Source organism: Ceratotherium simum, chromosome 4 (genome assembly GCF_057802395.1).
Source record: "Ceratotherium simum simum isolate JZ-2026a chromosome 4, ASM5780239v1, whole genome shotgun sequence".
Classification (NCBI taxonomy): domain Eukaryota; kingdom Metazoa; phylum Chordata; class Mammalia; order Perissodactyla; family Rhinocerotidae; genus Ceratotherium; species Ceratotherium simum.
The window spans coordinates 94,264,339-94,291,911 of record NC_141903.1 but is presented as its reverse complement, the minus strand read 5'-3'; the positions used below and the strand labels follow the sequence as shown (position 1 = coordinate 94,291,911).

Sequence of the window (27,573 nt, the reverse complement as noted above, 5' to 3'; positions counted from 1 at the left end):
GTCGCATCTCTTGGGTTTTGCAGTGTCAGCTTAAGCAAATTTGTCTGTTATTTTATCTCAAAATGAGTTTATCAGGAAATAGCCAAAAGAATTGCAACTTGGGATGTGCATGCTATGTTGGACCATAGGCAAATGCAGCAAACAAAGGAGGGGACCTGCTTTTATAGAGAAAAAGGTGGAGTAAGAAGGTGCTGGTGTAAATGAAAGTAACAGTTCAGGACGGCAGCTTCTCATTGGCTGAGCTGCTGTGTTTCTCATTGGCTGAGCTGCAGCATTTCTGATTGGCTGGGCTGCAGCATTTCTCATTGGCTGAGTCGTGGTGTTTCTGATAGGCTGGCCCATGACATTTCTTATTGGCTGAGCTGTGGCATTCCTGATTGGCTGAGCTGTGGCATTCCTGATTGACTGGGCTGGGGCGTTTCTCATTGGTGTTATCAGAGGTTCGGGGATTCGATCGGAGACGTAAAAGACACTTTCCACTCCAAACAAATGGACTGAAGGTATATTTTATTATATAGAGGATAGTAAAGGTGACAGTCTGCAAACAGATCAAATCAAATATTAAGAGGAAAAAACATCAGCCCGACTGGAAAGGGAAAACACCCACATCGGCTGAAGAGAAATGACACAAATCAACCAGAAAGAGAAACACCAGGTTGACCGAAAAGAGAACACATCAAATCAATTATTTCATATCAAATCAATTACTTCACATCAAATCAGTTACTCACAACATCCACGCCCCACTGCCGGGAGAGCCCTGTCAATCGACGCGGCTGGGCAAGGATCACACATCCTGGGCAAGGTGTCCCTTTCACAGGTGGAACTCTCACCCGGTCTCAGTTTCCAGCAGTTTTTATACCATCAGTAATTTTCAGAGTAAGCAATTACAGAGTTTGCAGAGCAAGCATTTAGTGTTCCCATGCACAAATGGTTATCAGTGGCGTACGTGCACTGAGCCCCCTGGCTAACGTCCCAGCCCAGTAGTTGCGTACGTGCATTGTTCTCTTTGGTTATCGTCCCAGCCCGGCACAGATGGCCAGTCCATCCCGTGCTACGACGCTCCAAGAGCCTTGAAATGTTACAACTTGCAACTCCCTCCGTGAGAGAAGGGCCAGTTCCCACCACGCAGAAAGCAGCCTTGTATTTCTTTTTTGTGCTGGTGGCTGTAGGTCAATGGAGCGGCCAAACATGGCTGTACTCATGTCAAGACATATTCGGCCGTGGCCGTCTCTATTAACCATAAGACACCATACGCACAGACAATGAACTTCGTACGCAAGTACATAAGGCACATCCAAGAATCCAAAATCCAATGACTACAATAATTATAAAACTATCTCGCAATAAAGGACCCAAACCCCAAGGTAACCAATCAAACAACCCCTTAGAATATGAAATGTTATTAACTTGATCTTGTAAATCATGTACAGCATCAAAGATAACATTAGTTTGATCTGATACATTGAAACAACACATATCTGGTATTTTAGTACAAGGTGTTTGATGAAGAAGAAACAAATAGTCTAAAGCAGCTCGTTGTATAAGAGTCTCTCTACGCAGTTCTTGTAATTCTTGAGATATAGCCAAGAAGGCTCTAACAGTATCATTCATTACATGTGTCAACAAGCAGGAAAGGTGTTCAATTTGACGATGGTTGTCTACAATTAGGCCAGGATCAGGTAGTAGAAGGGCGGCCAGCGTTGCCACAGTAGAGATGGGAAGAAGGTTAACATGAGGGTCACAATCTGTAGTGAGTGCTCGTTTCACTCGAGAATTTTTGGTAGGGAAAGTGGCTATAAGGGGAACTATTGGGCCAATACCACATGCAGCAGATGTGTCAGTTGGAATGTGTGAATACGCAGCATTATCACATAACCAGAAATATCCAGCAGGTAATCGTGAGGGGGTAGGAATACTAACAGAGATAGTCTTATTACAATAGAATGGAATATATGTACAATTAATACAGTAACACGTAGTGGAAGTCACTCTAGATATGGGCATCTTTACTAAAGAATGAGGGATAGTAACTTTAGCATGTAACACATTAGGTAAAGTAACACCTAGACCCAACAGATTAGCTTGCAGAAGTCCAGAAGGATTATTACTGTTTCTGAGACAAAAAGCAGTTTCATTAAGAACTGTATGAGCTAAATGTAACCATAGATTAGTGTTTTTAAGAGGACTAGTGGCATTAGGAAGGATGCTAATAAATCGAGCTTCTTTAAGAAATGGGGAATCTGGATTTCCCTTTTTCCATTTAATACAAGAATATCAGCCCCCATCACGGAGGGTAACAGAAGACAGAGCAATGGAGAAATTATAACTAGTTCTGCGTGACTGATCAGATATGGGCTTGTACCGAGAGATTGCTTGATGTTTCTGAGACCAAATTTTTCGGCCATTCATAGTCCAGGTTATAGGTCTCACTGGTGTAGAGCAGTTGGTCCAGCAGTGCAGGGTCAAAGGTTGTCCTATGGAGACATTAGTTGGCATGTAGGTCTGCAGCAGACATGGAAGTGCAGCACAGCATAGCAAACACAGCAGGAATATCTATTCACGCAAAGAAACAGAATTTTTAGGAACATGATATAATTGTTCATTTCCTGGATACATTACTATGAGCGTTGCAGTGGGCCCTTGGGCCACTACTTCTGCGGCACGTGGAGCCGCATTGGGTGGAGGTGTCACCCACACCTTTGCTCCAGGTTTCCATCTATCTGTAGACCCAAATCCTTGCATTCCTCTTTTAGTTAATTCACTTGGAGGTTGTCCTTGTGACACATTTGGAGTCAGGAGGGGAAGCACCAATAATTGTCCCACTCGTTCCCCAGACTCTACAGTTAGTACTGTGTCACTATTATTATATAATATAAATTTTATTTCTCCTTGATAATTTGGATCAATAACTCCTCCTAGTACATCAATACCTTTTGTTGCCAGTCTAGAGCGTCCTTTTAACAAACCAAAGGTATTTTTGGGAAATTGTACCCCTATCCCAGTAGGGACTATAGACTGCTTCTTAGGGGGCAATTGAATAGAATGAACAGTAGATAAATCCAATCTAGCCGCTTCGGCCGTGGCACGAAAAGGCGGTTTAGCAGACTGAGTCAGGGGCCAATAGGTTAAGGTCATAAGCTCATGGGTGGCGGCTGCCACTTTTGTAATCTTTGTTGGTAACAACCTTGACAGAGGAGTCTCATTAGGGCCTAATGGCCTGTTATTTAACACATTTAGAGCAGTACTTAGATGGTTGTGCCACCTTTTTAATGAGCCATGACCAAGTTTCTTTAATTGTTGTTTAAGCAATCTATTCATTCGTTCTATGAGGCCTGCAGCTTGGGGGTAATAAGGTATATGATAAATCTATTCTATATAATTTTCTTTGGTATAGGTTTGAATCAACTTACCTGTAAAGGGGGAACCGTTGTCACTCTGAATTTGCCTTGGTGTTCCATAATATAACTTGATTATATCTAATAATTTTATGGCACTCTGTTGGGTGGCCACTTTAGCTGGTATAGCCAATAAATAACCAGAATATGTATCAACAGCAGTGCAGGCATAAGTATATCCACAAGAATTTGGCAATGGTCCAATAAAATCTATTTGCCAGGTATGGGCGGGAAATAATCCCTTTTGGATATGACCTTGGTAGGGGTGTGGAACTCCCCGTTTATTTAACTGTTGGCATAACTGACACTGTTGTACTGCAGTGGCAATATCATCATGGGTGACAAGGATTCCCCTTTGTTGTGCCCACCTGTATGAAGCTTGTTCTCCCAAGTGTCCACTCTTTTCGTGGACCCATTGTGCTAAGCCTGGGTTGTGCGTTGCACGAATCTGCACCAGCTGATTAGCATGAGAATTATGCTTTCGTTCTGTAGAAATTAAAGAACTGTGAGCATCAACATGAAATACAGTAACAATTGTATTTTGACACCATAACCATATGTCTTCCCATAATTTTTTTCCCCATATTTCTTTATCATTAATTTTCCAATCATGTTTTTTCCATTGTGGCATCCACGTTGCCAAACCTTGTGCCACTGCCCACGAATCAGTATATATATGACATTGTTGCCCCTGTTCTTGTTGAAGTGCCTGATACACCGCATAGAGTTCAGCATATTGGCTACTCATATTATCTCCGGTGGTGACAATTGTTTGTTGGGTGGATGGGTTATAGGCAACTGCTTTCTATTTCCGTGAGCTTGATATCATTTTGGCAGAACCATCTGTAAACCACGTATGGTTTTGTTGTTCTTTAGTCAATTGATCATATGAGACACCCCATTTAACAGGAGATTCTGTTATATCAGTCTTAGGTGACACAGTTGGTTCACTGTTATATTGAGACACTTGTTCATGCAATAGAGACAACCCCTTTGGGCCAGGTTTGGCCCGGTCTTGAATATACCATTTCCATTTGATAATATTAAATTCTTGTGTTTGTCCAATTTTATGAGTAACAGGCGTGCTATGAATCCATTGCATGATGGGTATTTGAGGTCGCATAATTACCTCATGTCCCAGGGTAAGGCTTTCTGAGTCTATTAGAGCCCAGTAGCAGGCTAACAACTGTTTTTCAAAAGGACTATATCTTTCACTGGAACAGGGAAGCTTGCGACTCCAAAATCCCAGAGGATAACGTCGGGCACCTTGTTTTTGCCATAGACTCCAGCTGGCATACTGATCAATGACATCTACCTGTAACTCAATGGGTCCCGGTTTAATTGGCCATAGATCTAAAGCAGTCTGAATAGCATGCTTGGCTGCTTCAAAAGCTTCTTTTTGTTCCATTCCCCATTCAAATTCATATTTTTTCTTGGTAACTTTATATAAAGGTGCAAGGAGCCGACTTAAATGTGGAATATGTGCCCTCCAAAATCCAAATAATCCAATAAATTTTTGTGCTTCCTTTTTATTACGAGGTGCTGCAAAATCTAATATCTTTTGTCTAGCTTTAGGTAAAATTTCTTGTTTTCCATTATTCCAAAGTACTCCCAAAAATTTAACATTTGAACTCGGGCCCTGAATTTTAGCTGGATTAGTTTTCCATCCATCCTCCTCAAGTATGTCCATTACTTTTTCTAACTGTTGTTGTACCTTTTCTTCTTTATTTCCTTGGATCATAATATCATCTATATAATGTACTATTTGGACATCATCAGAAGCAGGTACCTTTGCCAAGGTTTCAGCAACCTGTCGATGGCAGATAGTGGGACTATGCACATATCCCTGAGGAAGTCTAGTAAAGGTATATTGTTGTCCCAGCCACGTGAAAGCAAACTGTTCTTGGACACTTTTAGGTATAGGTATGGTGAAAAAGGCATTAGCCAAGTCTATGACTGCATACCAAGTGCCTGGATAACATTGCACTTTTTCTATAAGAGTAATCAAATCAGGGACGGCCGCTTGAATAGCCGGAGTCACTTTGTTTAGTTCTCTGTAATCTACAGTCATTCTCCATGTCCCATCACCTTTTTTAACAGGCCAGATAGGATTATTCCAGGCTGTAGTTACTCTGCGAAGGACTTTTACAGCCAAATAATCTTCTATGGTCTCAGATATTTCTTGTTGTCCTCTAGGGATGCGATACTGTCTTTGATTGATCACTTGCGTGGCAGGTGGAATTTCTACTTCATGATGCAAACATCCCACAATTACAGCATTAATATGAAAAGACAAAGCTCTAATAGCAAATTGGTATTGTCCATCAGCCAAATTTAATGTCAATCCTTTTAGAATATCAATCCCAATTATATATTCTGGTATTGGTACAATCATAACTAGATATGTGCGCCGGGGTAGTTGCCCAATTTGCATAGAAAGATTAGTGGTAACTGCCTGGATTTCTTTTCCTCCCAATCTAGTTATCAGAATTGATGTACCTTGAAACTTAGTTGGATTCCCATAGATAAGGGTGGCCTCTGCCCCTGTATCCACAAGTGCCTTCACACTAGTTGTAGATCCATTCTTCCAAAATATTTTAATTGGTACATGTGGTCTAATATCTTTTCTTATAGTGGCACCAATCGATACAGAGGTTTGGCCTTCCCCTCAATCACATAAGTCAGCAAGAAGAGGATCCAAGGGAGGAGGTGGTGCACTAGGTGCAGTAGGCACTGGGTTGGAAGCATTCTCTATACTGTCCCTTCTGTTCACTTGTTTTACATTCAGCCCTTTTTCTTTATATAGTTTCCATAATTCTCTAGTGTCAACTCCATCAATCTGGTCTTTAGGTACTCCTGCCTGGAGTAGGGCCAAAAACATATCACCTCGAGTTATTTTATCTTTTTAAAGAATGTTTCTCTTTTTCTCTTCTTGGAGAGTTTTCAGTTGTCTGCCAGTCTCCCAAGTCTGCTAGCTGCATAATCTTATCTGCAAGTGTTGATATAGGGCTTTCAGTTTCATTCATGAGAAGGGTTGTAATTATTTGTTTGTATGCCGGAGGTGCAGTTTTTATCAACCTGTTTCGCACCTGGACACTTAAAGTCATTTCATTTAAAGCTTCACCACACCCCAGAAACACAGCCCGCTTCATGGTTTCTTCTCTCATCTTTTGAACACAATCTTTTAAAGTATACCAGGGTCTATTAGTGTCTGGCCACATATCATCCGTGGGGTATTTATCTTGAGCTCCTTTTACTGCAAGAGCCAATAAAGTCGTACCATCAGTGTCTTGTCCACGATCATTTGGGGGGTGAGCATTCATGCTCCAATCTCTGAAAGCTCCCCGTATTACTGGATCATTGGACAAAATTACAAATTTAAAAGCATCTCCTGCATCCAGATTAATTCCTGTAGCGCCCATATCATATAGGCGAACAAGCCAGGTTATGATGGCTTCTCCAGGCTTTTGTGTAGCCCGGGCTAAAATGTCAGAAATTTCTTGCTGGTTAAAATCCTCAATCACATCTTTCCTTACAGGATGATTACCATCCATTTCCATCCGCCGACGGCGAAGAGGACGTGCCTCTGTGCGTTTGGGCGGTTTTTCCTCTTCCTCATAATCAGTTTCAGAATCATCATCCCAGATATCACCATCCCATGTGTCCGGGTCCCACTTAGGACCGGCCGATGCTATGGCCATATGAACTTTTCGTTCATTTACCTTTTCTCTCCTCTTTCTATATTTATATTTGGCAACTCTTACAGCAGCCTTTTCTGCTATAGCTTGGTAGTTACGAGCCTGATCTCCCAGTGCATGATATTGACATTGAATCATAGCCAAGCGAGACTGCAAATCTGAATTCTCTTTTTCCAAGAGTGCCTTCTCTTTCTGTATCTTATCCCTATCTTCTATAGCCCGACGATAAGCAGTCAACAAACACCAACCTCGCCGTGCCAAAAAAGAAACATCATCTTTCTTTTTCCTTTCCACCGTCTGCAAAGCTTTGGTCACATCCAACGGTTCAAATTGTCGCAGACGAGCATCCCAAGCTTCACATAACCCTGACCTACGAGCCCACTCCCCAGCCAGAGTGCAAAAGGGAGGGTCCTCCCATCCTGGAATTTCTTCCACCTTGGCTTCAGTTACCTTTCGTTTGAATAGGAAAGGCATCTCCTTAATCGAATCCTGCTCACAGCGCCAATTATGTTATCAGAGGTTCGGGGATTCGATCGGAGACGTAAAAGACACTTTCCACTCCAAACAAATGGACTGAAGGTATATTTTATTATATAGAGGATAGTAAAGGTGACAGTCTGCAAACAGATCAAATCAAATATTAAGAGGAAAAAACATCAGCCCGACTGGAAAGGGAAAACACCCACATCGGCTGAAGAGAAATGACACAAATCAACCAGAAAGAGAAACACCAGGTTGACCGAAAAGAGAACACATCAAATCAATTATTTCATATCAAATCAATTACTTCACATCAAATCAGTTACTCACAACATCCACGCCCCACTGCCGGGAGAGCCCTGTCAATCGACGCGGCTGGGCAAGGATCACACATCCTGGGCAAGGTGTCCCTTCCACAGGTGGAACTCTCACCCGGTCTCAGTTTCCAGCAGTTTTTATACCATCAGTAATTTTCAGAGTAAGCAATTACAGAGTTTGCAGAGCAAGCATTTAGTGTTCCCATGCACAAATGGTTATCAGTGGCGTACGTGCACTGAGCCCCCTGGCTAACGTCCCAGCCCAGTAGTTGCGTACGTGCATTGTTCTCTTTGGTTATCGTCCCAGCCCGGCACAGATGGCCAGTCCATCCCGTGCTACGACGCTCCAAGAGCCTTGAAATGTTACAACTTGCAACTCCCTCCGTGAGAGAAGGGCCAGTTCCCACCACGCAGAAAGCAGCCTTGTATTTCTTTTTTGTGCTGGTGGCTGTAGGTCAATGGAGCGGCCAAACATGGCTGTACTCATGTCAAGACAATTGGGTGAGCTGTGGCGTTGCTGATTGGCTGAGCTGTGGCATTTCTGATTGGCTGAGCGGTGGTGTTTCTGATTGGCTGAGCTTCAGTGTTTCTCATTGGCTGTGCTGTGGCGTTTCTCATCGGCTGGGCGGTAGCATTTCTCATTGGCTGGGCTGTGGCATTTCTGATAGGCTGGGCTGCGGCATTTCGCATTGGCTGAGAGCAGCATTTATGATTGGCTGGGCTGCGGAGTTTCTGATTGGCTGGGCTGTGACATTACTCATTGGCTGGGCTGCAGCATTTCTGATGCGCTGGGCTGTGGCATTTCTCATTGGCTGAGCTGTGTCATTTCTCATTGGCTGACTGCAGCCTTTCTCATTGGCTGAGCTGCAGCATTTCTCATTGGCTGGGCTGTTGCTGGGCCAGGAGAGAAATCTTCCTTCAGTAATAAAATGGTTGTACTTCCTGAAGCCTTTGTCTCTTCCTGTTTGGTGTCATTGACAGTGTGTGATGGGGGTGAGAGTGCCCCTTGCAGGCCGTCCAGCCCAGTTTAGTTGAGGTTTCTTTATTAATTTCCATGGCAGCCTCCCCTGTGGTGTTCCCCAGGTGTGACTGACCCCTGGGAGTTGGGGGTTCTGGACTGGAGAAAACAGCCCACCTTGGGGCTTGCTGTGGTCCTGGTGGGGACCCTGAGCTCAGGCCTGGAGATGGACTCACAGTACCCCAGGTCCACACTGTGGGGGACAACTCCCATCCTGGGTGGGGCGTGGGCTCACATCCAAGAGGAGATGGCTGCCATGCAGACGGGGAGACAAGCGGGGTGCTGGTAAACCCCCCATTGGGTCTCCATCCTCTGGGCGTGCATGACCCCTGGGCTCCCGCCTTGTCCCTATGGCCCCAGCTCTCCCTGCACCCAGGGCCCACGACACCTCCTCCCAGAGGCCTGTCCAGCGCAGCACTCCCAGAGCCAGCTCCCCTTTCTCAGTGCCCCCACTGCCGCCTGGTGGGTGAGGCTGTCACCCAGTCAGAGCCAGGTCAGGCCACTCGCTCTCCCGCTGCCTGCATCACTGGTAGTCGGTGGTCAGCCCAGGATGTCCCTCGGGTCCCTCCCCTCCTCCTGGGCCTTCACTGCCTGGCCGAGGGCCCCCTTCCAGCTCTGTCCTGGGGAGGACGTCCTGGGCTGTGTTTGGGGTCTGCACTTCTGAGCACGGGGTCCCGAAGGCCCTGCAGGCAGATGCCAGGACCCAAGGGGCCTCTGCAGCCCTGCCGTCCTCAGCCAGTCTGTCCTGCCCGGCAAGGCCTCCTTCCTTGTCCTTCTGGCACATTCTTCCTTCCTCCCTGAGCTCCGGCCTCAGCGCCTCTCAGGCCCCACACCTGCCTCCCCTTGGCGTCCTGCTGAGGCTGAGCCTCTGCAGCTGCGGGAGGTGGTGGGGGCACCGGGAATCAGAGGGGCCGGGAACAGGAGCCCTGACTTCGGGTTGTTGTTTTTCATTTGATCACTGACTTGACTGACTGACACGATGTTTTTTAGAGTTAACTCTGTGGATAGAATTCCAGTTCATTGTTAAGATTCATTGTAACACTCACTGCCCAGTGACACAGTCATTTCTTCATCCTTTAAAATATCTGTGGGCACTTATGTTTTTTCCTAATTTTCTTTATTAAAGCAACAGTGTGGTTAGAAACCCTTCCATCCACTTGCACAAGTGCAGGAGTCTCATCTGGTCCGCTGTCTTCAGACATTTTGCCTTTGTGTCCCCCCAGGGATTTTTAACCACTTACACACTTTTTCAAAACTGAACTCCAGACTTCATTTGTATTGCCCAGTTTTCCCATTATTGTCCCCTTTCAGTCCAGGATTTCGTGCAGGCTGTGATGATGCACTGAGTTGTCATTCTCCCTGGTCTTACGGCTGTTTGTCATTTATTCTCAGGAGAGGCTCGGTTAAGCACTGTCAGTTGTGTAAACTTAAGCAAATCGTTCTAACTTCTCTGAGCCTCAGGTCCCTCTGCTGGGAAAGGAAAAACACCATTTTTGAGATCCAATAAGATATTGACATGGAACCCTGGCAAGTGTTAACACGCATCTTGTTTTCTTTATGGGAGCGGCATTTGCTACATCTGCAACAAGCTGGTGGAGCATCATAAATATCCTCCCTTTGAAATGCTCAGAAGGGAATCAAAACCCTCTTTTCCCTCAGAATACACAACTTCATCTTTACAAATGCCAGGAAACTGCAGGCTCACAGGACTTGTACATGATCACGTGGCTTTGCATCCACTTCTCTACTCATGGGAGGGTTGGTCTGAGGGTCTCTGCCTGGTGGAGAGAGCAGTCAGGGCCCCGGGACCCTGGAAGCACAAGAGTCTCTCCAGATGGACAGACGCTCACTGCACGACGACCAGGTGGGTGAGGGGCTTCTGTCCCTGCCACGGCCCATGAGGGTGGACGTCACATTCCACGGGGTGCAGCGGCAGTGTGGACAGTCAAAAAACACCAGTGGTTAGAGCACCGGGAACTCTCCTCCAGGATGGGAAACACTCAGGGGAGCTGACGTCCTGCGAGGGCTCAGTGATGTCCTGGGTCGTGGGCCTCAGTGGGCGATCAGGGATGCATCCCAGGCAGACAGAGTAAGGCGGCTCCTAGGGTGGCCAAGGCCGGGAGAAGGATGGAGGACAGGGAGGAGGACAGGGGAGGAGGAGGGCGAGGATGGAGGGTGGGGGACAGGGGAGGAGGATGGGTGAGGAGGAGGAGGGCGAGGATGGAGGGTGGAGGACAGGGAGGAGGATGGAAGGAGGAGGAGGGCGAGGACGGAGGGTGCGGGACAGGGAGGAGGATGGGGGGAGGAGGAGGGCAAGGATGGAGGGTGGGGGACAGGGAGGAGGATGGAGGGAGGAGGAGGGCGAGGATGGAGGGTGGGTGACAGGGAGGAGGACGGGGGAGGAGGAGGGGGAGGAGGGAGGGTGGGGGACAGGGGAGGAGGATGGGTGAGGAGGAGGAGGGCGAGGATGGAGGGTGCGGGACAGGGAGGAGGATGGAGGGAGGAGGAGGGCGAGGATGGAGGGTGGGTGACAGGGAGGATGGGATGTGTGTTTAACCTGGAGTCACACCTGCTGTGACTGCATCTCCCAGGAGGTCAGGGGCCCTGGCCTCCCTGTGAAAATGGTCATGGCAGCGAGGATTCTCCCTCAGCTCTTACACAGCTTGGCCCCTGAGCGTCCAGACGGGGTGGGGGGGTGGGGGGGGTGGGGCGGAAGTTCTCTCTGCAGAGGATCCAGCGGGAACTCCCTCTGCTGGCCTGACCGGCACCAGTGGCCCCGGGGCTCCCTGTAGGATGAGTGTCCTGCTGTCTTGCACAGATAGGTGGTGAGACGATAAGGAGGAAAAGGTAGAGACCCTCCAGACCAGCTGGTGGGTGGGCCGTGGTGCTCGGGGCCACCGCAGGGGAGGTGGCGGTGAGGGTGGCCAGGGGCCAGCGGGCCCGGGGTGGGGCTGGGCCGGTGGGGCCATGGCGCAGCCTCCTTGAGCCTCTCTGCCTTCGCCCTCACTCTGCTCGGCCTCGCTGCCTCTGTTGGAGCCAACAGTCAGGTGAGAGAGGGCGTTTGGGCCTCACTTCCACCAGGGCGTCCTGTAGGGAGCCGGCCAGCGTGGACGTGGGAGGCCTCGGGCCTCCCACAGCCCGGTCCCAGGTGGGCGTGCAGCAGGCACAGATGCATACACACACACACGTGGCCCACGCATGTGCACCAGCTGTGGGTCCCCTGCCCGACTCCCAGGGGCTGGGCTCTCCTTCCAGTGTTCTCTTCCTCAGTGGGTGCGACAGGCCGGATGGTCAGGTCCTCCCAGAATCCCTGACCCCCAGTGTGAGGTGCTGAGCTGGGGCCTATGGGAGGTGAGGAGAGTGGGGCCCCCTGGTGGGTCAGTGTCCTTATAAGAAGAGAGGACACAGAGCTCTCTCCACTGGGTGAGGACACCATGAAGGTGGCCGTCTGTGAACAGGCAGAGCTCTCAGCAGACACAGAAACTGCCGACACCTTCATCTGGGACTTGCAGCCTCCAGAACTGTGAACAATATACGTCTGCGTTTAAGCCCCCAGTCTGTGGTATTTGTTACGGCGGCTGAGGTGACTCAGACATTGGCACCTCCCAGGGGATCCAGGGCTGACCCCCAGGGGACCGGCTACCTCAGAGTCCTGCAGCCCAAGCTAAGACAGTGGCTACCTGGGATTCTGGTCTGTGCTCAGAGCCTTGGTTTCCCCGGTGGATACAGGCCTGGGTGCAGAGGGTGTAGGTGGGGTGAGGGGAGGGGTTGGACTCTGGGCTGGGGGTGCCAGACGCCCTGGTGCTGGCTCAGGGGCGAGGGTGAAGCTGGGGTGCAGAGCAGCACTCCACTCTGGTGGGGGTCAGCCAGTGGACACACTTGCAGGAGAGCCCCTAGGGTCACACAGGTCCTGGGGGCATGCCGTGGGCCCTGGCTCCTGCCCTGAGATTGGGGCCTCTGCAGGGAGGGCACCTCTTTCAGACCTGGGCCCCTGGGGACGGGGGGTTGGCCCTTTCCTGGGAGAGGCCCCAGTACTACCACCCGGCAGCCCCTGTGGCTCCTGGGTAGGCCCCCTGGGTGGGCCTGGTGTCCTGTCCATGCTTGTCCCTGGGCTGGGGCAGTCCTCCTGGGGCATGAAGCAGCATCCTGCCTGCCCAGCCCCGGGGCCGGGTCCCTGGACAGTGACGGTCCCAGGCCGGAGTCTCAGGGACCCTCCACTCCCATTTAAAGTGCCACAGATACCAAGCCAGGCCAGGGGCTGCAGGGGGAACCAGGGATAAAGGACCCGCCTGGGTCATAGGTGGTCGGGGTGGAGCAGGCTGACCCCAGGCACCTGCGGTAGGCTCCTGGCTGCCCGCCTCCACCAAGGCTGCAGGACTGTCAGGTGGCCGGTCCTTTTGGGGTGGTCCTGGTCCCCTGGGGGTATTCTGGGTCACCTCTAGGTGGTCCCGGGTTTCCCGGGCTACTTCCCGCCCTGCACTCCAGGATGCTGGTCTGGGGAGGGGTCCTGACCAGCTGGGGTCTCCGCCCTGCCCACGTCATCGCTGGACACAGGCCTCCCCCTCCCCCAGCGGCCCTGAGCCTCTGCCCTTTGCCTTACTGGGGCCAGGGCTGAAACCTAATCCTGGGCACTGACACCGGGCTATTTTGGAGCTGGGCTGGGCTGGCAGGAGCTGTGGGGGCGGGGTGGGGGGCGGGCCCAGCCTTCTCCAGCTGACAGCGTTGCCGTCCTTTCGTCCCTGTCCAGTCTGAGGACCGGCTGGAGTGCAGGCTGCTGTGTCCTGGGCCACAGAAGGGAGGTGAGACCCGGCTGCCCCTGCCCCACTGTCTGAGGCCCCGGCCTGGGTACCCGCCTGGAGCCCTGCATAGAGACAGGTGAGGAGGCAGAGAGCAGGAAGGGGTGGGGGGCCGTCCTGTGTCCCCTGAGGGCCGCTCGGCTGAAGGTCATGGCTCTAGGGGATGGAGGGTCCTGGGGGTCCAGCCAGGCGGTGCTGCTCCCGGCTTGGGGGCCTGGACTCCAGCCCCTGGTCCACTGAGGGGCTGAGCTGGTCCCTCCTGCCGGGGCGGGGGGAGCCGCGGGGCAGGAGGTCCGGCGTGCATGCATCCACCTTTTTGCTCGGTGCCCCGCTCCGAGGGCCGCCTGGGGGTCCGGCCGGCCCTGCCCCCAGCTCTGCTGAGATGGATGCCCGCTGACAGCTGGGGCTATTTTGGGCCTATTGGCTCAGCGGAGGGGACAGCCAGAGGGGCAGCGACACCTGACTCCAGGAAAGAATTTCCCCTGGAGTGCGGGAAGCCGGGGCCCCGGGGTCCGAGGGGAGACACAGGCTCCAGGGCTGCCCTTGGCTTGGAAGTCTTTCTGGAATGGCCTAGGGGCAACCGGGGGGCGGGTGGAGGGGGTGGCAGGGAGATGGGGCTCCAGGAGGGGCACGGTGGGGGGCTGGAGGAGGCTGAGGTTCTGCTGTCAGGCTGCAAGCCACTTCCTACTTCCCAGGGCCCCATGAGGACCCGAGGGTGGCCGAGTTCTGGAAAAGCAAGAGTGGGGGGCGTGGGCGGGGCTTCTGGCTTGGGGGCATGACCCCAGGTGGGAGGGTCTCAGATGGACCGAGGCTCTTGCCAGTGCCAAGGGGCCTCCGAGAGACCGAGGAGCCAGAGTGGGGTCCGCAGGGAGCCGCGCTCCGGGGTGGTCATCTGGGGGAGGAAGGGGCTTCCTTTCCTGGGAGGCTGGGGCTGAGGTCCTGGCTGAGTCTCCCCCACTGAGCTCCTGTTTCTGTCCACGTGGCTGTAGCTCCCGCAGGCCCAGACCCCGACGTGGCGGGGGGGGGGAAGGAGGCCGCTGTAGGTGTCCCTGTCCCAGAGGGGCCTTGGGGGATCCCCTCCCAGACTCGGCCTGAAGGAGGGGGGATCCTGAGTCCTCGGGCTCCTGGGCTCTGCCGGCCTGTGGGGAAGCTTGCCTGGCGGGGCTGCCGTGGGGCACACTCTGGGGCTGTCGTGGCTGGGTGAGCCCCCTCGGACCCCATGGGGTCTGCCGCATCGAGGGTAGGGCAGGCAGACAGGGCTTGGCACAGTCTCCGGCAGCCTAGAACCATCTCCGAGCCTCTGCCCACCCTTGCCAGGCCAGGGGGCAGCCTGTGCACCTGCCGAGGGCTGGGGCCAGTTCTCCCAAACTCGTGCAGTGATGAAAGCTCCCTCCCCTTCCCTGTCCTCCTGGCCCCCAGAGGCCACCCAGCTGTGCAGGTGGCCCCCTGTCCCCGCAGGTGCCTGCTCACGAGCTCGGAGCAGCCATCTCCCACACCTGCACCGGGTGTGGAGGGGGAGGATGCTGCGTCCTGCTTCAAGGAACCCACAGACCAACCATGTGATTTGGGAGGGGCATTGGAAAGAGCTCAGGGCTCAGGGTCCCCAGAGACCTGGTGTTAAAGTGACCCTTCCACAGAGGGGTGCGGAGGCCCAGTAGGGTGCCCAGGGGGGCAGGGCTCAGGTCCCTTCCCGCCCCAGGCCCAGAGCCAGCCAGGCCGTGGGGGGGACGGGGCGGGGTGGGGCAGAGGTGCTGACGGCACAGTGAGTCAGCAGGCTGGTCTGGGCTGAGCCTGGCGGGTGGAGGAGGACTAAAGAGATTAGGTCCTGAATCACAGGACTGGGAGCGGGAGGGCTGGGAACACAGGCCCCGCTATCCCATGATGGGCAGCCTGAGCCCACAGGCTGGAGGCCTGGCCCCAGGGTGGAGGGAGTTAAGGTGCTTGGGGCCAGCCTAGGGCCCGGGGGCCCACTGTGCCTGCTGTTCTTAAAAGAGACCCATGTAGGCAGGGCCCAGTCTCACCTCACCCACCTGTGCTGGGGGCCAGAGTGGCCAACCCAGGCTGGGCAGAGGACAGAGTCAGCCTGGGGCCTTTGGCATTGATGGTGCCCAGCCGAAGGAGCCATAGCGGAGAACCGCAGAGTGACCAGGACACCCGCAGCCTCCCAGATTGGGCCTGGCTAGCCGGCCCAGCCGTTCTCAGCCTGGAGGTCCCTGGCTCTTCCTGGGGGGATTCTCTGGCTGTCCTCCCCAGGCACTCTGCTGACTGTGCTGCCCAGCCCCTCCCCACTGTGCCCTTCGAGAGGAGACAGATGCTCACGGCGAGGGGGCACGGGCAGCCGGTGGGCTGGGGGCACTTGTGTTGTTGGGAGGAGCCCAGCTGGCTGCAGTTTCCATTCTTTCCCTGCTCATTGATGAGCATCCCCCCTCAGGGGTTGAGGGGAGTTGGGGGACCCCAGGAGAGGCGAGGTGTGCCCCAGCGCAGGGCAGCTGCAGGCAGGACAGACCCTGTGCACAGGGCTCCGTGTCTTGGGCACTGCCTGGGAGGAGGGCTGCCAGGCACACAGCCAGAGGTGGAGCCCAGAGGCTTGGGGCCAGGGGAGTGGCCCAGAGGAGGAAGAGCAGGGGCAGAGGGGACACGACAGGCAGAGGGCTCAGAGGAGAGCCTGGCCAGGCAGAGAACCAGTGACTGCTGGTGTGCCATAGTCAGAGAGAGGGGATAGGCCAGGCACCCACCATGGGCCTCCCATGGTCAGGCCCTGTCAGAGTACAGAAAAGGGGTCTTTTTGAGTGGGGGAGACTAGGCAGATTGGAGTTTAAGACCCCATGAGGCAGTAGTGTGTGGGGAGGCAACAGGATGGTTGAAGGAAGCTGGAGTGGCACAGGGGGCCAGGGCAGGTCTGAGGGGCTGGCAGGTGAGGAGAAGGCTGATGGCCAACAGCTAAGCCGCTGCACAGGGGTGAGGGCCAGCCTGGTGCCCCTGTGGTGTTTGGGACAGGCGCTCCACCGGACCTTGAGCTGGGGGAGAGGGAGGAGATGCTCCCACCACTTGGAAGAGCCCTCTTGGGGGGGTGGTGGAGCCAGACCCCAAGTGCTCAGAAAGGGACAAATGTGCACTTCTGGACCACTGTGCCTTCTGGTGATGCTACCTGCAAGGGGGAGATGAGGCCAGAATGGGGAGAGGGCCATATGGAGACATCCACACCGGGTTAAGCTGGGTTCTCCAGGCGGCACTGGATGGCCGAGGTGGCCGGGTGGGCCAAACGTGGGGGGCTTGGTGCGCACCTGGGTCCATCCCCAATATGGTCTTCCCTCACCCCACTCGCAGGCACCCCCGCCCCCACCATCACCATGGATCACTCATTCAGCGGCGCGCCGCGCTTCCTGACCCGGCCGAAGGCCTTCGTGGTGTCTGTGGGCAAGGACGCCACGCTGAGCTGCCAGATCGTGGGCAACCCCACACCGCAGGTGAGCTGGGAGAAGGACCGGCAGCCAGTGGAGGCGGGTGCTCGTTTCCGCCTGGCCCAGGACGGCGACCTGTACCGCCTCACCATCTTGGACCTGGCACTCGGCGACAGCGGGCAGTACGTATGCCGCGCGCGCAATGCCATCGGCGAGGCCTTCGCGGCCGTCGGTCTGCAGGTGGACGCTGACGCCGCATGCGCCGAGCAGGCGCCCCACTTCCTGCTGCGGCCCACGTCCATCCGCGTGCGAGAGGGCGCCGAGGCCACCTTCCGCTGCCGCGTGCGCGGCTCGCCGCCTATGGCCGTTAGCTGGGCCAAGGACGGACGGCGCCTGGGCTCGCCCGACGCCCCCCGAGTGCGTGTGGAGGCGAGCGGAGAGGCCAGCGCGCTGCGCATCCAGGCCGCGCGGCCGCGCGACGGCGGCACCTACACCGTGCATGCCGAGAACCCGCTGGGCGCCGCCAGGGCTGACGCCGCGCTTACAGTGGATGCGGACGCCGACGCGGCCGGCCCGCCCGGGGCCTCCACCGCCGCGCTCCTGGCGCACCTGCAGCGGCGGCGTGAGGCCATGCGCGCCGAGGGCGCCCCAGCCTCACCGCCTGGCGCTGGCACGCGCACCTGCACTGTGACTGAGGGTAAGCACGCGCGCCTCAGCTGCTACGTGACAGGCGAGCCCAAGCCCGAGACCGTGTGGAAGAAGGATGGGCAGCTGGTGGCCGAGGGCCGGCGACACGTGGTGTACGAGGACGCGCAGGAGAACTTCGTGCTCAAGATCCTCTTCTGCAAGCAGTCGGACCGCGGTCTCTACACCTGCACGGCGTCCAACCTCGTGGGCCAGACCTACAGCTCCGTGCTGGTCGTCGTGCGAGGTGAGCTCAGGGCGCATGGGCCGGCGCGCACTCGCTGCAGGGTGTGCGGGCGGAGGCTCCTCCCCAGCGCTAGCGCCCTGTGTCGCCGGTAGGGGAAGGCAGAGTAGAAGGTCTTGGCGGCTCTCGCCTTTCCGGGTCCGCAAAATGCGGGCGACAAGGACACCCTCAGCCTGACCCACTGTCTTTGTGATCCACACGAATAAAGAAGAAAGCACTTTGTCACCAGCGGCCCCTTCCCCTGGGAGATGGTCGGGGTGCCCAGTGGCTGAGCCTGCCCTGTCCAGAATGAGAGTGACCCGGGCCCTCCACCCCTCCCTCAGGATGCTAAGGGGGTCCCTGGGAGAGGGGGAAGGAGGGCAGGAGCCGGGACAAACCCTTGTGCCTTCAGAGGCCTCGGGACTGGGGGAGGGCAGGGGCGCCCTCCAGGATGCAGCCTGAAGGCGGTTCTGGGCCAGCTTGCAGGCTCCTTTCCGGGTCTGGGGCTCTCCCAGGGCACTCGGGGGCAAGTGTGCGCAACACGATCAGATTTTGTTGGGGAGGCCCGTTTATTCTTGTCTCCTAAGAGCAGCCTCCTGATGTGGGCAGAGTCCCACCTCCACTGCTTACACATTTTACCTGCTGTAGGATCTCGCACAGGGCGCTTCAGTCTTTGCCTGCGTGCCTCAGTTTCCTGCTTCTTGCCGGGAAAGGGCTCCCCGCTCCTGGCGGGGGGGGGGGGGGTCCCTGCAAAACCTGCCTGGGGAGGATGCTAGGGCAGCAGGGCCTGTCCCACACCCAGCGCTCAGGCAGTTTAGCCATTTCGCCGGCAACTCCTGGTCCTGCTGCCTCGCCACGTGCGCAGGCCGCCCACCCGGGACCAGCGTTGGGAGTGGTCAGCGGGGCCGCTCCACTTGCCTCATTTCTCCTGTTCTCTTCGAGACCTCATATTTGGGGGAGAGGGCTCTTTCCTTTAAGTTCTGTCCCCTCCCCTGTCCTCCTTCCTCCTGCCCCCTGCCCACAGCCCCTCCCACCCCTGCCCCGCCCCTGCTCCGCCCCTGCCCCCTACTCTCCTTGCCTTGGTACCCCCCCTCCCCTGCGGCCCCCTCCCCTTGTCCTCCGGCACCCCACTCCCCTTCCTCCCCTGTCCCTGCTGCCCCGCCCCCTGTGCCCCCTCCCCGAGCCCCCGCCCTGCTCACCCGCCCTCTCCCCGCAGAGCCGGCCGTGCCCTTCAAGAAGAGGTTGCAGGACCTGGAGGTGCAGGAGAGGGAATCGGCCACCTTCCAGTGTGAGGTGCCGCTGCCGGCCACGGAGGCCGCGTGGTTCAAGGAGGAGACGCGGCTGCGGGCGAGCGCCAAGTACGGCATCGAGGAGGCGGGCACGGAGCGCAGGCTGACGGTGCGCAACGTCTCGGCCGACGACGACGCCGTGTACATCTGCGAGACTGCCGAGGGCAGCCGCACGGTGGCCGAGCTGGCGGTGCGAGGTGCGAGCGAGGGCACTCGGGGTGAGGGGCGGGGCACGGGGGGGCAGGGGCGGGGCACTCCAGGGACAGGGGCGGGAGCACTCGGCGGACAGGGGCGGGGCACAGGGGGACAGGGGGCGGGGCACGGGGGACGGGGGCGGGGCACAGGGGACGCGGCGGGGCAAAGGGGACGGGGACAGGGGCGGGACAAGGGGGCGGGGCACAGGGGGACGGGGGCGCGGCACAGGGGAGACAGGGGCGGGGGACAGGGGTGGGGCACGGGGGGGACAGGAGCGGGGCACAGGGGGACGGGGGCGGGGCACTCAAGACAGGGACAGGAAGAAGGTGGGGGGCAGGAGACAGGGGAGGTGGGGCGGTTGGCAGGGGAAGGGGGGGAGGCGGGGACACAGGTCCCGTCTGACCAGCCCCGGCCCTGCACACCCAGGCAACCTCACCCGAAAGCTCCCGAGGAAGACAGCGGTGCGAGTGGGGGACACAGCCATGTTTTGCGTGGAGCTGGCCAGGCCCGAGGGCCCCGTCCACTGGCTGCGGAACCAGGAAGAGGTGGTGGCCGGGGGCCGCGTGGCCATCACTGCAGAAGGCACGTGCCACACGCTCACCATCTCCCAGTGCAGCCTGGAGGACGTGGGCGAGGTGGCCTTCGTGGCTGGGAACTGCTGGACGTCCACCCAGTTCTACGTGTCAGGTAATGGCCTGGGGAGTGCCCCTCGAGGGACGTGCCTCTTCCTGCCTCCAGAGGTGCTGCACTCAGCCTGCTGCAGGGAGGGCCGTGGGGGTGGTGACTGCCATCAAGCTCTGTCTTCTCGGACCCCTAGTTTGCTGGCTCTCTCCTCCACTGTGGTCACCCCAGGCACCTGCAGTGAAGGAGTCTTGGTGGCCCTTCACCTTTTGAACCAGATAGAAGGTGCAGATTGTTCTAGAACAGAGCGTGTGGGGGGGGGCATCGTGTGTGATCATGTCTCCTTTCTCTGGCCTTTGGTGTCAAATTCATAGATTGGGTGGCACGTCCCTCCTTTCTCCAGCCCCCATAGGGTCAGCCCTTTGCTGGGGGCAGGGAGGTGCCCCCCACAACCAGGTCTCAGCACCTTCAGAAGGGTCATTGTGCCCTGCCTCAGCCACTGCCCACCCCAAAACCCTGATGACAGATAGAGATCCATCCCCAGGCCACGTGAACAGCTCCTGGTGGCTCTTGAGGCCCAGGTGCCCTTTCTGCTGCCACCAGGGAAATAACCACAGGACGGGGGCTGGGGATCATGGGCCCGCTTGGGCTGTGGCTGTTCCAGACCACCAGAGCAGCACCCCTGGGAGGATTGGAGATTCTGGGATGCCCTTCCCCCTCCTGGGCAGTGCTGGACCCAGGGCTCAGGGAGGGGCTCCCAGTCGGTGACGTTGGCTGGTACTCTCCGAAGCCCCCAGGAAGCCGCCCCTGCATGCCCCTGAGGCCCCGGTGGTGAAGGCCAGGACGGAGAGCTCCGTGACCCTTGGCTGGTCCCCACCGCCCTGTGGGGACCGCCCTGTCTCCATCGACGGCTATCTGGTGGAGAAGAAGCGACTCGGTGCCTACACTTGGAGCCGGTGCCACGAGGCTGAGTGGGTGGCCACGCCCGAGCTGACCGTGGGCGGTGTGGCCGAGGAGGGGGACTTCCAGTTCCGGGTGTCAGCTGTGAACAGCTTTGGCCAGAGCTCCTACCTCCAGTTCCCTGGAACGGTCCACTTGGGTAAGTGTGGAAGGTTCCGTTCCCCCTAGCCACGTGGTAATGGCGGGGCCGTCAGTCGTGGCGTCAGTCAGACCCGGATCACAGCCCAGCCCACGGAGGCTGCAGTGACCTCACTGAGCTTCTATTTGGGGGGGGGGCCAAGGTACTGATACTGTTTGAGCCTGTTCTGTGGGAAGGGGAGGGGACCCGAGACAGGATTTGAGTCCCTCCCCACCCCCTGGGATTTGTGGGATCTCGAGGGGATCTTGGGTAGCTCTAACTTGTCCCCAGACCATCCTGGGCCTGACGTTGTCTTGTGGTCACCAAGTGTCTGCCTGCTGGGCTTCCTGAAAGAGGTGGCATTTGGGTCCAGGCTCCGGAGGAGAAGGAGGGGAGGGCATGGGCCCAGCTCCTTCCTGAAGTCCCCATCCCGCAGCCCCCCAGCTGGCCGTGAAGACGCCTCTGAAGGCAGTAGAGGCGGTGGAGGGTGGTGAGGTGACCTTCTCCGTGGACCTCACTGTGGCCTCGGCGGGCGAGTGGTTTCTGGACGGGCAGGCCCTGAAAGCCAGCAGTGTGTATGTAATCCGATGCGATGGCACCCGGCACGTTCTCACCATCCGCTCCGTGCCCGCCAGCCTGCATGGCTCTGAGCTCAAGTTCGTGGCCGACGGCATTGAAAGCAGCATCCGCATGGAGGTCCGAGGTAGGGGAACCCTGGCCCGGGATCCCTGGGCATCTCCAAGCCCTGTTTCCTCTGGGGGTGGGCATGGGATGGGGTTCCTGGGGCCTCAGGGCTCCTGGGAGGGCTGCTGCTGCTGCCCTTGGGGCAGGTGGGCTGCTGGGCGGGCACCTGGACGAAGCAGGCCAGGTGGTGGGTGTGCCATGTGGCTTGCCCAGGCCTGGTGGGTGGCCCCAGCCATGGGGCGTGTGTGGAGGAGGGGCTGGGGAACCCCCAATGGCACAGAGGTTTATCTTCCCGTCTGTCTGCCCCCACCCCTCCCCCTTCTCTCCCTCTCTGTGCCCTCCTCCTCTCTGTCCACGCCTCCTCTGTCCACTTGTCCGTGGCCCCCAGTGGCCCCAGGGCTGACCACCAAGCCTCCAACAACAGCGGCTCGGGAGGTGCTGGCCAGGCTGCACGAGGAGGCGCAGCTCCTGGCGGAGCTGTCAGACCAGGCGGCGGCCGTGACGTGGCTCAAGGATGGCCATGCGCTGCCCCCAGGCCCCAAGTATGAGGTGCAGGCGTCGGCTGGGCATCGGACCCTGCTGGTGCGGGATGTGGCACGAGATGATGCCGGCCTGTACGAGTGTGTCAGCCGCGGGAGCCGCATCGCCTACTGGCTGTCCGTGCAAGGTGACGCTGGTGGGGGTGTCTGCACGCGCTCTGTCCCCAAGCTCTGGGCAGGCTCTTGGGGGTGGTCTGGGTGGTGGGAGCTGCTGTTTTCTGTCTCTGTGGGCTGGGTGGGGGTAGAGGGCTCAGGTGATGACATGGGGAGGATGGGGACGGGGGCTCCTCTCAGTAGGGGAGGAGCTTCCTAAGGGCGGGTGGCACTTGGGTGGGTGGAAGTCAGCGGTGGAAGCTGGTCCTGTCTCTGAAAACGACCCTGGTCTGGGCCAGTGTCCCACGTGGTTCCAAGGCGCCGAGCACTTCCACTCATTGGCCTCGTGGGTGCGCGTGTGATTGGGGCTCTGCTGGCCCCTGACTGCCCATGTGCCCTCGCAGACCTCACGTCCTTTCTGCACAAGGACACGGTGGGCGGCTGCGTGGATGCCGTGGCTGGGGGTCCAGCCTGCTTTGAGTGTGAGACCTCGGAGGCCCGTGTGCATGTGCGCTGGTACAAGGACGGCGTGGAGCTTGGGAGCTCTCGCCAGCGCTTCTCGCGGGAGGACATGGGCACACGGCACCGGCTGGTGGTGGCCTCGGTCACCAAGCAGGACGAGGGCACCTACTCGTGCCGTGTGGGCGAGGACTCCGTGGACTTCCGGCTGCGCGTCTCTGGTGAGTGCACTGCCTCCTGGGCTTGGTAGGTAGGAGCAGGTCCGGCTGCATCCAGCACTAGCGAGGCCGGTCTGCTGGGCCCTTTATTTCTTTCACAAGTGCTTCTGGATTTGGGAAAAGAAACTGCCCACAAAAGTCACATTTAGAAGAGTGAAAAATGCAGTTGTGGAAAGTAAATGACAAGAAAGAGATTTGAAGCCCTGTTCTCCTTTTAAAGATGGGGAAATGAGGCTGTGAGGCTTTGAGAGGTGCTGGCAGCGTCCTCAGCAGGGTGGATTCCCATCTCGGTGGATCTGTGCCCACGGCTCTTTCTAGAAGCCATGGGGGCCTCCTGGGAGGTTCTCTGAGCCCTGCTCTGCAGGGTCCTGACCCTGCGGAGGGTCTCCACCACACCTCGTTCTGTCTGTCCCGGGCACCAGCTGCCTGTCATGGTGCCCGAGGCCACTTCCTGCCACGTCCAGGAGGGTCAGGCACCAGGCCCACTTGTGCCCGGGGAGGCCCGTGTGCAGCACTTGACCACGAAGGAGCCCCCGTGGCAGGATGTGAGGCTGCCTGGGGTCCAGAGCCTGTGTTGTGGCTCCAGAACTGGGGAACCTCACCTCAGCGGGGACTCTGACCCCGTGTCCCTCCTGTCCCCAGAGCCCACGGTGGTGTTTGCCAAGGAGCAGCCAGCGCGCAGGGAGGTGCAGGCTCAGGCGGGGGCCAGCGCCACGCTGAGCTGCGAGGTGGCCCAGGCCCAGACGGAGGTGACGTGGTTCAAGGACGGGAAGAAGCTGAGTGAAAGCTCGAAAGTGCGCGTGGAGGCCAAGGGCTGCAGCAGGCAGCTGGTGGTGCAGCAGGCGGGGCAGGCGGACGCCGGAGAGTACAGCTGCGAGGCCGGGGGCCAGAAGGTCTCCTTCCACCTGGACGTCACAGGTCGGTTCTTGGGGCAGCTGTTTACCATCTTGGGAACAGGCTTGGAGGTGGTATTTCAGCTGTGGGCAGCTCTCGGCAGACTTGTCAGGCCTGTCTCAGTCGGGCCTGTTATCTGGTGACCAGAAGCAAACGCTCCCAAAACTTAGAGGCCTGAAGAGCAATCGCTGTCCATGCCGTGACTCTGCAGGTCAGGATTTGGGGCAGGAGGATCCAGCCTGGACCATCCGTGGTGTGTGGTTCTGGTTGGGATGGCTCCCTTGGATGGGCTGGCTGGGACAACAGGCCTCTGTCTTCTTGTGGTGTTGGCTGGGCTCACCCCTGTGTCTGAGGCCCGTTCTCTGCTCTGAGGTCACGCTCTCCTCATGACATCGCGTCCCCAGGACGTCCTTCTCCATGGGGGTGGCCTGGGCTCCTTCACCTGGTGCCTGGGCTCCCCTCAGGGAATGGTAGACAGTACAGAGCTTGTTAAGGTCTGTTCTCAGCACTGCTAGAATGTTACCTTCTCCATGTTCTATGGCACCAGCCTAGGCTTAAGACCTGGCTAGCTTCTCCACCCCAAAAAGGTGAAGTAGACCTCACTGTTGATGGGGGTGTGGACACAGGGAGGCTGACTCACTGGGGACCTTCTCTAAGGCTGTCACAAGAGCATCGCAGGGATGCAAGCTATATCTATCTCTAATTCTCTGTTGTCCTGAGCATGAGATAAAGATCTTTCTAACGCTTAATGCCTCATGGTCACAAGAAGGCTTCCACAGCTCCAGCCATCATGTTCAAGGAGAGAAGAACATGCAAGAGGTGTGTGTGTATTTTTTTTCTTACTGATATGCAGCAAATTATCACAAACTCTATGGCTTAAACAATGCCTGTTTATTAGCTCACAGTTCTGTAGGTCAGAAGTCCGGATGTGGTATGGTTGGGTTCTCTGTTCAGGGAGTCAAAGGCTGGAATCCACATGCCAGCTGGCTGAGCTGTCTCGGAATCCTCTTCCAAGCTCATCTAAGTTGTTGGCAGAATTCATTTCCTTGCGGCTCTGGGTCTGAGTGTTTCCCGGCTGGCTGGCAGCTGGGGGCTGCTCTCAGGTCCTTTGCCAGGTGGCCTCTCCATCTTTAGGCCAGCTGTGGAGAATCCTCCTTGTGTCCAAACACTCTCGTGCTTCAAATCTTTGGCCAGGAAGAGCCCCCTCCCTTTTAAGGGCTCACCTGATTGGGTTGGGCCCACCCAGGATAATCTCCCTGTTGATGACCTCAGTGCCAGCTGATCTGGGACCTTCATTCCTTCTGCAGAGTCCCTTCACAGCAGCGCCTGGATGAGTGTTTGGTGGAATAGCTGGGGGCAGGTATGTGTGCACACCATGGGGCAGGGATCTGAGGGCATTCCTGCCTACACAGGGTGTCCCCTGCTGTCTCTTCTATTTGGAAGACAAATGCTCTCTGAGGAGCCTGGGGCAGATTCCCCTGACTCCCCCAGGCTCGGTGTGGGTCCCAGGCCCTGCCCTGCTCCAGGCAGCCTGGGAAGGTGAGCTCCTGGCCTTCCAGCCTCAGCAGTGGGACATCGAGGGTGATGGAGGTTTCCAAAGTTCATCTGTGTTGTAGCATGTGTCGGTACTTCATTCCTTTTCATGGCTGAGTGATATTCCATTGTGTGGATGGACCTCATTTTGTCTATCATTTCATCAGCTAACGGACGTCTGAGTTGTTCTCACTTTTTGGTTGTTATGAACAGTTCTGCTATGAATATTCTTATACAAGTTTTTGTGTGAACATATATTTTCAATTCTCTTGGGATTGCTGGGAATTTAGCAATTCTGTGTTTAACTTTCTGAGGAACCACCAAACTATTTTCCAGAGCGGCTGCACCATTTTTCACTCCCACTGGGAGCGTGCGAGGGTTCCATTTTCTCCACATCCTCACCGACACTTGTTATTTTCAGTTCACTTTTTTTTCGGTTGTAGCCATCCTCGTGGGTGTGAGGTGGTGTCTCTTTGTGGTTTTGATTTGCATTTCCCTGATGACTAATGATGTTGAGCATCTTTTCATGTGTGAATTGGCCATTTGTATGTCTTTGGAGAAATGTCTCTTTAAATCACTTGCCTGTTTTTCACTTGGGTTCTTTATCTTTTTATTGTTGAGTTGTAAGAGTTCTTTATATATTCTGGATACTAGATCCTTATCAGATGTATGATTTGAAAATATTTACTCCCATTCACTTTCTTGATTGTGTTCTTCTATGTACAAAAGTTTTTAAATTGTGATGAAGTCCGCTTTATCCTCTGTTGCTTGTGTGTTGGGTGTCACATCTAAGAAACCATTGCCTGATCCAACGTCATGAAGATTGACACCTGTGTTTTCTTCTAAGAGCTTTCTAGTTGTAGCTCTTACCTCTAGGCCTTTAATCCATCCTGAGCTGGTTTTTGTGTATAGTGTGAGACAGGGTCAAACCTTATTCTTTGCACGTGGAAATGCAGTTGTTGCAGCACCATTGTTGAAAAGACGTTTTTCCCCCTGGATTTTCTTGGCACCCTGGTCGAAAATCAATTGCCTGTAAGTGTCAGGATTTATTTCTCGATTCACAGTTCTATTCCATTGATATGTACGTCTGTCTGTCTATCCTTATGTTGATACCACTCAGTCTTGATTACTGTAGCTTTGTGGTAAGTTTTGAAATTGGGAAATGTTCTTTTGTTCTCAAACTTTGTTCTTTTATTTTTCCCAAGACTTTTTTTGACTATTTTAGTTTCTTGCATTTCCACACAAATTTTAGGATCATCTTTTCAAATTTTGCAAAAAATGCAGCTGAGATTTTGATTGGGATTGCACTGAATGTGTGGATCAATTTGGGGGAATATTGCCATCTTAACAACATTAGTCTTCTAATCTACAAGTATGAGATGGCTTTGTATTTGTTTAGGTCTTTTAAAATTACTTTCAATGATGTTTTGTAGTTTTCAGCATACGAGACTTACACTTATTTTGTTAAGTTTGTTGCTAAGTATTTTATTCTTTTTTTTTTTTTGAGGAAGATTGGCTCTGGGCTAACATCCGTGCCCATCTTCCTCTACTTTATATGGAACGCCACCACAGCATGGCCTAACAAGTGTTGCATTGGTGTGTGCCTGGGATCCGAACCTCCAAACCCCGGGCCACCCAAGCGGAGTGTGCAAACTTAACCGCCGCGCCACTGGGCCCCTATTTTATTCTTTTTGACACAACTGGAAATGGAATTGTTTTCTTAATTTCATTTTTGGACTGTTCTTTGCTAATGTACAGAAACAGAATTGATTTTTGTAAATTGGTCCTGTGTCCTACAATGTTGCCGAGTTTGTTTATTAGCTCTACTAGTTCTTTTGTTGATTTTTTAGGATTTTCTATATACAAAGCCATGTGATTTGCAAATACAGATAGTTTTCCTACTTTGTTTCCGATCTGGATGCCTCTCATTTTGTTTCTGTGATTAAATCTCTTTA

The 27,573-nt window shown here is 55.4% G+C and overlaps 1 protein-coding gene across 1 annotated transcript in view; it reads left to right on the top strand.

Moving 5' to 3' along the window:
- Positions 1–13,689: 13,689 nt before the first annotated feature.
- The window catches only part of OBSCN (obscurin, cytoskeletal calmodulin and titin-interacting RhoGEF), a 143,032-nt gene continuing 129,148 nt past the window's right edge, over positions 13,690–27,573 (top strand). The window contains exons 1-9 of the mRNA XM_087430249.1: positions 13,690–13,786; positions 17,035–18,039; positions 19,232–19,501; positions 19,926–20,186; positions 20,911–21,219; positions 21,635–21,901; positions 22,271–22,549; positions 22,919–23,194; positions 23,834–24,109. Coding sequence (XP_087286375.1) covers positions 17,058–18,039; positions 19,232–19,501; positions 19,926–20,186; positions 20,911–21,219; positions 21,635–21,901; positions 22,271–22,549; positions 22,919–23,194; positions 23,834–24,109 — 2,920 coding nt within the window. The 5' untranslated portion in view covers positions 13,690–13,786; positions 17,035–17,057. The remainder of the gene's footprint in view (positions 13,787–17,034; positions 18,040–19,231; positions 19,502–19,925; positions 20,187–20,910; positions 21,220–21,634; positions 21,902–22,270; positions 22,550–22,918; positions 23,195–23,833; positions 24,110–27,573) is intronic.